The following is a 12,111-nucleotide window of genomic DNA, read 5'->3' on the forward strand; positions in this document are numbered from 1 at the left end:
TGTCCTGCAGGGGTGGGGGACCTACAACCCATGGGATACATCTAGCCCATGGCTTGTCTTCATCTGGCCCACGAGGCTTGGGGCTCCTCCCCTCCTTCAGGGGTGCAAGTCAGTGCTCCAGCCACACAGGAAGGGGAGGGCAGAGAGGGGTGCTGTGGATGGAGTGCCTACATTGGCTCTTTGCGGCAGGAGAGGTGGGGCAAGTCCCAATCCTCACAGGCCCATTCCAGGTAAACAGGCTGAATCCGGTCTGCGGGCTCTGTCTGGCAGGGGGGAAGAAGTTGCTCCTGCATAGGGTTGCCAGGTGTCCGGTATTTGCGGCCTCTGTCCGGTTTTAAAAAACAGAAAATACTGGACATATAAAATGCCCGGTATTTTCTGTTTTTTCTCGGGCGGAAGGCTACTTGGGACATTCCTCCCCTGCTGCATTGGGCGGGGGAGGGGTGAGTGTGAGCATGGGGATTTAAAGGTGCAGTGCCTCTCTTTTGTGTGTGGGGGGGTTTTTTTTTTTTTTTTTTTTTGCTCAGCCAAAGTATCTGACAACCTTACTTCTGCACTCTGCAGAGAACCACCCTCTGTCACTTCCATTGGCCACATCACAGCCACTAGATGTTGTGGGGGGTGGTTCTCTGCAGTGAACAGAGCTGAGTGGAGCCACAAGCGACTCTCCTTCCTCCGGATTTGCCCACACTGCCATCCTTCTTGGCCAGACCCCACACCACCCATCCCCTGCTCTTGCACGTCCTCCCACCTAGATCCCTCACCCCCATTCTGTTCCTGAACCTTCCTTCCAGACCCCACCCCCTCCCCCCCACCTCCACACCAGTCTTGCACCCTACCTCTTGCCCATTCCTAGAGTTGCCAGGTGTCTGGTGTCTCTCGAGGTCCCTTCCAGTTCTAGTATTCTATGATTCTATGAAGTGGAACACCGCAGCTGAAAGTCAGGGGGGCGGAACAGGCTGGTGAATGCAGACCAGAGGCAACCCCTGCTACCAGCACCAAGCACCTCTACTAGTACTCTGGGCCGTGTAGCTTGGGAGAGAAGGAAGAATGGAGATGGGAAGAGGTGGTGCTGGGGCAGAATGGGGTAGCGTCCTAGGTCCCCCACACCCGCCAGGGATGTCCTTGTTGGAGATGGGGGTAGAACAGGAAGGGGGTGGGGGGACTGGCCTCTGAAGCCAGAGTCTCCCTCCATATGCAGATGCCTGGGCACCATGGAATTTTGGTGCCCCAAATTTTGAGGTGTTCTATGTGGCTGTGTGCTTTGCCTATTGGTGGAGAATGCCTGCATATAGACACATCCTCTGGAATGATGGTTAAAGCATGAAGGGACACATGAATTTTCAGTGCTTCTGGCACATAAATATCTTGCAACACCAGCTACAACAGTGTCATCTGAACACGTGCTCTCATATTCTGACGACAAGAAGCAGGCAGTATCATCTCCTGCAAATTGTAACCAAACTTGTTTGAGTGACTGGATAAACAAGAAATAGGACTGAGTGGACTTGTAGGCACTGAAGTTTTCATTGTTTTGTTTGACCACAGTCATGTAACCAAAAATTGATTCTACGTTTGCAAGTTACATTTTCACAATAAAAAGATTGTACTACACTACTTGAATAAGGTGAATTGAAAAATGCTATATCCTTTGTTTCTTTTTACAGTGCAAATACTTTTAGTAAAAATAATGTAAAATGAGCACTGTTTACTTGATATTCTGTGTTGTAACTGAAATCAATGTATCTAAAAATGTAGAAATATATTTAAAATACTTAATGAATTTCAACTAGTATTAATTTTTTGAGTTAATTGCATGAGTTAATTGCAATTAATCAATGGCCCCAAAACTTAGCACTTATATTTTACATTGTGTGTATATTACAATGGTCTTAGAGGTTTCTCTTAATCAGTTTTTACCCATTAAAAGTAATCCAAACACAACATATGCTACCAAATACTTGCTTCTCACCCTAACTTATCCCTTAAAGAGTTTCATAAGTTAATACAGCACTTGAAAATGTCAATAAAAATGTTAACTTGTGGCATGCTTCCTGGTTCTCTCTAACTCAGTTTTTTTTCTTGATAGTGCTTCTCTTAGATTTTGTATACAGTTATATTCAAATATACTTAAAATTCTTCAATTTTACATTTCTAGGCAGGAAACATGAAATTAATTTGTTGTGCTTTGTACATTTAACTGAAAACAGAACAGAAAAGTAACTTTCACCCTTACTTCTTCCAGGGACTGCTCCAAATGCTCTCAGACAGCCATATCTCTGGTTGACAATACTTCTGTCAGTTGCACTTTGTTTGCTTCCTGTTATTGCACTACGATTTTTGTCAATGACAATTTGGCCTTCTGAGAGTGATAAAGTAAGTAGAAAATTTTGGTTAATTTGAACTGTAGTTAATTACAGGAGTCAGAATTCTTCATGTTTAGAAAATAAGATAGTTGGTAGTGGCTTATAAGGAGAATTTCATTAAGACTGTGCACCTGACTTCCACTGGAGCCTGGATGCAGTCTAAAATGGCGACTTAGGGGAAGCCTGACCCAACATGCAGTTTTGTAATCTTGCTAGAGACTGGCTGTCATTGGAACAGGGAGTGTCAGTGCCTTGAGGTGGTCTTTTCAACACTCTCCTACTGAGTCATCTCCCAGTCTGTTTCTGCCGCACTCTGCTGTCTTCCCCATAAGAGCTGCCCCGCATGTTGGTGCTAGAACTAGGAGTACGGTTTTAAGTGGTTTCCATTATATCCAGGGTTTAAGTTTGGTTTAATGGCTCTCGGCATCCTTACTATGAAAATGGTTCCAATACCCCTGTCTCCTTCTACCATATCTAGCTCACCTACTGACATTTCTCCTTTTCCCCTTCTTTCTCTTCTTCTTCTCTCCTTCCTCTTCAGTGTGTTCTGTGGGATAGAAGAGTGAAGATCTTCTTTCTTCCCAATCTGTATGCTGCCTTTCTCTGTCTCTCGCTGATGGGGAATGACTGATGGTTAGAGCATTCCTGATCCTCCACATATACCAGACAGCAGAAGGGGCCTTAATAACTGAGAGACGTCCCTTGCTCAGGAAGTCCTCTAGTTGTTGTTTAAAGAATGACTCTTTGTGTCTGACCTCCCACTACACAGAGTCAGAAGTGACTGAATCCTTGTCACTAGTGAAAGAGTAAAAAGAAAGAAAAAGAGATCCACAGGCTTCCAGTGGGGTGAGTCAGTAGGGAAGATGGAAGATCAGACAACAGGCCTGCACTAAAGGAGATAAAGCCCTGTGTGACGTAGTGGGGGAGCTGTCCACTCTTGTGGACCTGGATCCGCTCTGGTTTTGCATTCACTGGTTGCTGTGTTGTGCTGTGTGTGATCCCTACTGCCTGTGCTGGTCTGCAGTGACTCTTTGTGTGCAGTGCCCAGCGGGGGATGGGTCGCTGGGGGGGGGGCAATTAGGCAATGGCCCAGCCGACCTGACACCTGGGCTAAGTGGAGGAATCTGAACAAAGCAAGAGGCGGGGCTGAGTGACCAGTTGCTGGGAGTGTGGGTTAGTCTCAGCTGGGTAGGATGAGGAGGGGAGATGGAGAACAGGAAAGGGGGATTCAGGGCCTGCGAGCCCCTTCTCCCCAAGAGGAATAAGGAGGTCTGCTCTCGGTGTCTGGGCTAACATCGCTCCTATGCTACACTGACGAAGTGGGTCTTTGCCCACGAAAGCTTATGCTCCTACACTTCAGTTAGTCTATAAGGTGCCACAGGACTCCTTGTCGCTTTTGCAGATTCAGACTGACACGGCTACCCCTCTGATACTTGACCCTATGCTACACTGTGTCCCTGGGAACCAATAAAACCTTCTGCTCTACTGGCTGGCTGAGAGTCACATATGGCTGCAGATGAGGGTGCAGGGTCAGGGGCTCCCCGACACGCCATCACACAGAAAATGCAAACAGGACAACTGCTCCAGAGTCTGGCTATTTAAAAGGGCCCCAGGCTCCTCCCATAAGCATTACAGTGGCAATGGCAGTAGCCAGAGCCTCAGGCCCTTTAAATCGCCTCCAGAGCCCCTGAAGGGCTGGATGAGGGAGGCTAGATGCAAGCCTTGCTCCTTCCTCCTGATGCCCCATCCCTTCCAGGGCCCCAGAGGTTCTTCCAGTAATTGGGGTGGATGGGAGTGATGGGTTGCACATGTGTTTTGTGAAAGAGGAAGAGGTTAAGAATCTTCATTGTTAATATTGGGTTGCCTGCAGAATTTTATATACACTTATTTAATCATGACCTTAAGTATTTTAGTGCTGAAACCATTTGTAGATCCAAAACTTTCTAAATAATCCTTATCTGAAAACCCGTTGCCTAGCATTCTACCATGGTAAGACGCATGTATGTCCATGACTTATAAAAAACTTCCATAGGTTTGTCCTCCATGTACTACAGTTTTCAATTTGAATACACAATTAGCATAGCAGTGGCTAATGTAAACTCTCCCAGAATAAAAACACTGCCATTTTTAGTTTCTGACTATGTTATAGTTTAATTTGTATTTATGGCAAGAGGCAGCAGTGGTTTCTTTTTTGGTTTGTGTGTTTGTTTATACAGTACCTAGAACTGGCATGAAAGTTCCTTGTGTGAGAACAGTTGTGATTATTAAAATCCTATTGTCTTTTAAATTTTATTTTAAAGCTATTGCTATCTGTAAACAAAAAAATAAATTGTATACAAATGTCAAATGTTTTCATTTTGTTTACTATACAACATAAGGTATTCAAAGCTAGATTGAGTAAGTTAATGAAAATGCAAAATAATAACATATGCTTCTGGTTTTAATTCAGTCAGGTAAATTTTAACAAGAACAAGTCTTATATGAGAGTTTTTTTTAATGCTTTAAAAATTGTTCCCTAGAAATTACAAATGAGCACTTGTTTTCCCTCTAAATTAACCCATTACGTCCTTTCCTTTTCATAAAGATTCAAAAGAACCGTAAGAAATATAAAGCTGAAGAACAGTGGAAGCGAAGGCAGAGTGCTTTCCGTCGAGGGATATCAAGCCGTCGTTCTGCTTATGCTTTCTCCCATCAAAGGGGATATGCTGATCTTATTGCTTCTGGACGTAGCATACGTAAAAAACGAGCACCTTTAGATGCAGTGGTAGGCCACCACGTGGCTGAAACTCGACAAGTTGGTGAAGCCAGCTGATGATCGTCTAAGATTTAAGTTCTAGAAGACAGGCTTTTTAGCAAAATGATTGCACAAAGAATGTTTATTTTTATGGAAGACTCAGGATTTTTTTTAAAAACAGACAAAGCTATGAAGATTTCAAAATTTTCTTACAAAACTGCTCGGGTTGAGACTATTGAAAAATAGAAAAACCAGGAAGTGTGGGCTTTTTAAAAAAATAAATCCTTATTCTTGTGCAAATCCTTATGAATGTGAAACTGAAGGATATACACAATTTTAGGGTCTAAACCCCCAGAGTTTTAATTTTTTAAATGGTTGGAACTGCAATTTTTCTCCCTTTTTAAAAATTAGAATAATGAAATAAAATTGCAGCAAACATTTCATACCTTAATTTAAAGATGAACAGCTGAAAAACAACCAAACTGTGTGTGCCACTTTGTAAACAATTTTATTTATACAATGGTAAAAGTGAATTAAATAACTAATATTTTTCTTCCTTTGAGGAAGCCATAGAATCTGACCTTTCATACAATTAAATTAGGTTCCTTGGTGGTATGTTGTAGTCACTCACATACTTGGAACAGACGAATACATTTTAATAAAAATACAATCATAGTTATGGGTGTGGTTACAGTCCATTCCTGTTTACTAAATGGTTAATGGTTTATTGCACTTTTTACTCTTACAGTTCTGTCACTGGGTTGACTTATTCTTTGAGTAACTTCTCTGTGTCTCAGGAAGACCTTGGATTGTTGTAGTCACTCACATACTTGGAACAGACAAATACATTTTAATAAAAATACAATTATAGTTATGGGTGTGGTTACAGTCCATTCCTGTTTACTAAATGGTTAATGGTTTATTGCACTTTTTTTTTTTTTTAACTCTTACAGTTCTGTCACTGGGTTGACTTATTCTTTGAGTAACTTCTCTGTGTCTCAGGAAGACCTTGGATTTTTGAAACACTTTCCCTGAGAAATTTATGTCTGCCTCCTTGTACAGTATTTTATGAAGTTATTTGGTTATTAGAAAACTGTCTTTTGAATTGACAGATTTGAACATTTCAGTTATTTCATAATGCACCCATTTGTAAGACTAGATAGGGAAGAACAGTCCACTTTTAAGTTGAACATACTTCATTTGGTAATTGTTCAATAACGTCCTCTAATAGGGTAGGGGAAGTCTCTCCATGTTTTTTAACATAACACATACACATTCACACACACCCTCTCCTACCTACTTTCTTCAACTTAGCATGTATAAATATTTCACTTTTTTATATAATACTTACACTGGCATTGATAACTATTTCAATTTTTTAAAATAGGGCATAAACATAATGTGTACAGCTAATCTTTTAAAGGTAGACAAAGAAGTGTACATTTCATAATTTTAATGGAGCAACTGCAAGAAGTTTACAGCTTTTCTTTTAATAAGTAAATGGATGGGTGAGGTATAGTTAATTTTAAATAAAAAGAAATGTATAATTTCAGTTTCTCTCATTGAGAGATGTGAGAATGACACTTGTCAGCCAATCTTCTAAATTGGGTGCAATATTAATTGTAATATGCAAATTCATATGAATATATTCAATTTACATGTATGTGAAGCTTAATATGTAAAATATTTTGTTTAGATAATAAATGCTTTCATAAAAATCTTAAATTTTAATCTTTTGATCAATGTGGAAAACTAAGTAGTTTTTTTACTATTTTAATGTTTTATTTAAATGATTATTAAATAATGCTACATAAATAAGGTTGATGCTACTTGTAAATCGGTCTGAAGTATTATGTAATGATACACAAATCAAATATTTGTTCTCTGTTGGGAGAAAACATATGAGATATTTCTTGTCCAATCAAAGATTGAAAGTCGAATTTTTAGCCACCTACAGTAAGAATCCCCTTAAGAGAAGATAGCACTGATCAAAAAAAAAAAAAAAAAGTCTTGTGTTGGGCTGGCTAATTGGTAGCACTAAATTGAAGAAGAGAGCATTTTAGAGTTTATATTTTTGCAAAGTGCAGTACATTTCAGTCGTTTTCTGAATATTTCTTTAAGCCAGCAACTCTCAGGAAGGGATCTGTGGGGCCCAGTTGCTGAAACACAATGCCTTGAGCCTTGGCACTCCTAGTGTGGCTGAAGCAGGCAGCAGTGCAGGGCTTCAGCCCTGAGTTCCAGGCCCCCCTCCACAGGGCTGAGGTCAGGAGTGGCACAGGAATGTCCATCTGGGGCATCTAGAATTGGCCACTGTCAGAAGACAGGATACTGGACTGGATGGACCTTTAGTGTGATCCAGCATGGCCATTCTGATGTAATGCCTGGTTAAAAAAGGGCCCTGGTGCAGAGCTGGGCTGTACATAGGACAGTAGGGGGCTGCTGCCCCAAGCCCAGAAGCCATGGAATTACTTGGGGCTGGGAGCTTGGCATGGGGCAGCAGCAGAGGTTGCCTTCTGCACGCACCACACCGGCAGGAGCCAGAGTGGCCTGGCAGCTTGCTCTACGCTGCCCTGCCACTCTCTCCCAGCCCACTGCCCTCCGCTTCTCCATGGCACCACTTCGGTGAGGGGGTCTGACCTCTGCTGCCACTGCACCAGGCCTTGCATACTCCCCCATGCCACACTTGAGGATGGCACTTGTGGAAGGTATGGGGCAGAGGGTTGGGGATTCCCCCAGGCCCTGCACTTGGGCTTTGGGAGGGGGTTGCCCCAGGTCCAGCACTCTCCTCAGGATGGCCCTGCCCTGGTGGCTGCGGTCACCAGTGGCAACTGGGCCATTAAAAGTCCAGCCAGCAGTGTGGCAAGCTTCCTTCCTTTCCTGGCTCAATGCTGTTCTCAGAATTGGCTTCCAGGTCTCTGCCAGGCCCTAAGTACTAGAACAACCCAGGACGGGGAGACTTCACTCACTGTCTCTGCCCCAGGTGCCAGCTCCCATTGGCTGGGAACCATGACCAATCAGAGCTGTGGGAGGCAGTGCCTGAAACCACTGATGTTGACAGACCAGAGAGTGCCAGATTAGAGAGGTTCAACCTGTAATGACATGAGTAAAAAACTGGCATGAGTTAAAACTTATTCTAGAGCAGAGTTACTCTCACTTCTGGTAGAACTTGCTTTCCCCATATAATTTTTATAATTTTTGTTCAAGAAGTAAAAAGACAACACAGCTACCCCAGAGCTGTGCTGAGTGGTTTATTTTGGCACACATTTTACAAACTGGTCTGAATCTGTCTAGCAGAATTCATAGGCTAGATTTACAGGTAAAATGTGTGTGTATATTCTTCACAAGCAGTTTCTCTTATAAATTTTTCAGCTGTCATTTACTTGTATTTGTCATGTCAGCTATTTCACTTGGTGATTCATTATTACTGTAATTCATTTGTGTGACTTATTATGCTATGCCAGCCATACTATCCTTGTCAGAGGGAAAAGTGCCAATAAACACTAAGATTTTCTTGCCTTTTCTTGTCTTCTCAAGCCCGCAGCAAACTATCCTTATGAACTACAAGAGTCAAACTCGACTACCAATGAGTATTTGCCACTTATGGTATATTATTAATTTGCAGTACTATCTACTATGTGTACAGCACTTCCCGTGCACTTAAGGACATTCCCTGTTTTGGAGCAGCTTACAAACTAATGAGAGTAATCAGAAATAACTGTAAAAGGAATCTGATCTGTGGAGTTGAAGGTCTTCTAAAGACAAAGTTGACAACGTCAAGTACTATCTTTCAGGGATGAGAAGACTAGTGTAAACTCATAAATGATTGTTCAATAGACAAATGGTTACATTGGAATGGTCTCTCATGTCAGGAGAATGTTTAACAAAGAAAGTACAGTGAACCCTCGCTACTTCGCGGTTCGACCATCGCGGATTCACGACTTCGCGGACTTTTTTCATTACATTATGTATATACGTGAATCCGCGATGGTCGAACCGCGAAGTAGCGAGGGTTCACTGTACTGTGAACATAAAATTGATCCTTACCAAAACTTTAAAAAGCCTCGGGGGAAGCCGGCGGGGGGGCATCCCAGGCGCGCCTGGGCTGCTCCCCCGCCGGAGCCCCTCCGCGGCTTTCAAAGCCTCGGGGGAAGCCGGCGGGGGGGCATCCCAGGCGCGCCTGGGCTGCGCCCCCGCCGGAGCCCCTCCGCGGCTTTCAAAGCCTCGGGGGAAGCCGGCGGGGGGGCATCCTAGGCGCGCCTGGGCTGCGCCCCCGCCGGAGCCCCTCCGCGGCTTTCAAAGCCTCGGGGGAAGCCGGCGGGGGGGCATCCCAGGCGCGCCTGGGCTGCGCCCCCGCCGGAGCCCCTCCGCGGCTTTCAAAGCCTCGGGGGAAGCCGGCGGGGGGGCATCCCAGGCGCGCCTGGGCTGCTCCCCCGCCAGAGCCCCTCCGCGGCTTTCAAAGCCTCGGGGGAAGCCGGCGGGGGGGCATCCCAGGCGCGCCTGGGCTGCTCCCCCGCCGGAGCCCCTCCGCGGCTTTCAAAGCCTCGGGGGAAGCCGGCGGGGGGGCATCCCAGGCGCGCCTGGGCTGCTCCCCCGCCGGAGCCCCTCCGCGGCTTTGAAAGCCGCGGAGGGGCTCCGGCGGGGGAGCAGCCCAGGCGCGCCTGGGATGCCCCCCCGCCGGCTTCCCCCGAGGCTTTGAGGATCCTACTTCGCGGATTTTCATCTATCGCGGTCGGGTTTGGAACCTATCTACCGCGATAAACGAGGGTTCACTGTAGCATCGGTTTCATGGCACATCTGTCTCAAGGAATTTCATCAAGATTAATTCCTTGTTCTGCAGTTCTCTAAATTCATGGGCATGCTTGAGTGCAACATGCAAAGAGGAGACAGACTTTAATCTTGGACAGAAATGTCTGTTAAAGTGTTAAATTCAGAAGGAACTTGTTCCGTCAATTTATTACCTGTAAACCTAAACCTGGGTATCTATGCTGAGACAAAAGCAAAAAACATACAAAGAAATATTCATTAGGGTGATCTTGGGAGGGAGGCAAAATAAATCCCTTTCTAAATAATAATGCAGACAAAACTGACTCAGCTGAGCCTTCTAAATACAGAAATATTCAGTAAGAAAGAACATATGTAGAGGGGGGAAAGTTGCAGGACTTTGATTTCTTCCCCCACCCCTCCTGAAATTTTAAAATCAGTCTGAAGCGCTGGAGAAAGAAGCCCAAGCCAACCATGAGGGCTCTGATGAGTTCTACCCTCTTGCCTGTTGGTGGGGAAGGATTTTGAGACCAACCTCTCAAAAGGGCTTCAATCCCTAAGGAGGGTAAACTGAAGAAGGCCCCAACAATGCCACAGCAGAGCTTCTATCCTCCCAAGCCATGCAAAAAAGGAAAGAAAAGGCACAATAATTCTAGGAGAGTGGAGTCCTCTGACACCACCACCACTGAAGCTAGCTTGTCTGAAACCTGAGCAGGATCCTGAATGGAACAAGCCTGATATGGGCCAGAAAATTAACAAACATGACCACAGGCTCTATAAGAGGCAAAATGGGCGAGAGAGAAGCTTTTTTTGGAGCAACTTCTGTTGGTGAGAGCAGACCCACCAACAGGGATTGGGGGAGGGGCAGTCAAAGGCAGATGGGGCCCAGGGCTCCCAGCCACCACCACTGCTACTATGGTGATGGTGGTGGCCAGAGCCCCAGGACTCTGAATCATTGCCAGAGTGATGCTCCTCTAGCTCTTAGAGAGTCAGTGCCATGGTCCAGACAGCAATGAGGACTGGCTGTCCCAGCCCGACCCTTTCTGCCTTCCCCTTGGAAGCTCTCAGCCCTCTGCATGAGAGAAACAAACTGCCAAGCAACCCAATACTCAGGTGTGGGAAAGGTGCTCTGAGTGTCACTATTGAACAGACAGTTCAATATAAGAAGTTAGCATGTATTCTAAAGAACAATTCAAGGTTAAGTGGCCAATTAATACCCTGGATAAAAATGGTGAGGGAGGATTTGTAGGTTACTAATTGTTGTAACAAGCCATAAATCAAGTGTCTTTATTAAGAAATAATTTTTGTTTATGAAGTAAAAACTGCTTATGCTGGGAATGGTAAAATATTGTGAAATATTACTGAAAATATCCTCTTTCAGTATAGATCCAAAGATTGTTATTCTGATATGATAGGCCAATATTTTGTTTTACACATCAGCATTCACTGTAGTGATAAAAATATTCCATGCCCATTTTTATAATACAAATTACAGGCTGAGTTCAGATTATGGGAGGATGCTTTAAAAGCAGCAAGTTTGGGCATTCTATTCTTCCAGTAAGCCTGGATCCTAACAGCTGGAAACAGGAAATTCAGACATTAGCTAGCCCCTGCTGGTGGAAATAAGTATACCAAATGGAATTGCATCCATGGTGAAGATTGTCATTCAAAGCTTGGGTACCTATCGATATAATTGTAGTAATGGTCATTTTAAATTTTGAATTGTCAAGTTTTAGTGGAACAACATGTTGCAAAATGGTGAATGATTAATAAGTAAGGAGAAGTTTCTAAAAAGAAGGCCTCTGACCAACAGAAGTGCTTGCAGATGGTTTTAAACCAAAGAGAATCTGTCTTAAAATGAGCTAACATAATCCTTCTTGCCACACACAAGTGTAAGTCTATGTCAACCCAGGTTCAATAGGAAAATTATTGGACAGCAACTGCATAAAGATCGGGTTACTGGATTTAAAAAAAATATTTGGTTAAGCTAGCACTTGGTAATTTCCCATATCAATATTAATTTGAAATATTATTAAAAATTCCAAAAACTAGAATCTAGGGTTTTTTCTCCCCTAAGACAAAAAGAGTCCAGATCAAGGCAGCAGTTTCACAAGGATTATTTCTGGTAGCTAAAAATTTACAATGAAAATGTGCTGCCTTTTAAAGACAAATGTAAGAAGTTAACAGAACTAAAGTTTGTAAAAATACAACACCCACCACTCTCCAAAAAAAACCAGACTAAATGGGAAA

General features: G+C 43.8%; 1 protein-coding gene across 1 annotated transcript in view; it reads left to right on the forward strand.

The window, feature by feature from the left end:
* Positions 1 to 8,615, forward strand: part of ATP8B1 (ATPase phospholipid transporting 8B1) — a 128,138-nt gene extending 119,523 nt beyond the window's left edge. The window contains exons 27-28 of the mRNA XM_006116564.4: positions 2,246 to 2,376; positions 4,951 to 8,615. Coding sequence (XP_006116626.1) covers positions 2,246 to 2,376; positions 4,951 to 5,178 — 359 coding nt within the window. The 3' untranslated portion in view covers positions 5,179 to 8,615. The remainder of the gene's footprint in view (positions 1 to 2,245; positions 2,377 to 4,950) is intronic.
* The last annotated feature ends 3,496 nt before the right edge of the window (positions 8,616 to 12,111 follow it).

Source organism: Pelodiscus sinensis, chromosome 6 (assembly GCF_049634645.1).
Source record: "Pelodiscus sinensis isolate JC-2024 chromosome 6, ASM4963464v1, whole genome shotgun sequence".
Taxonomy (NCBI): Eukaryota; Metazoa; Chordata; order Testudines; family Trionychidae; genus Pelodiscus; species Pelodiscus sinensis.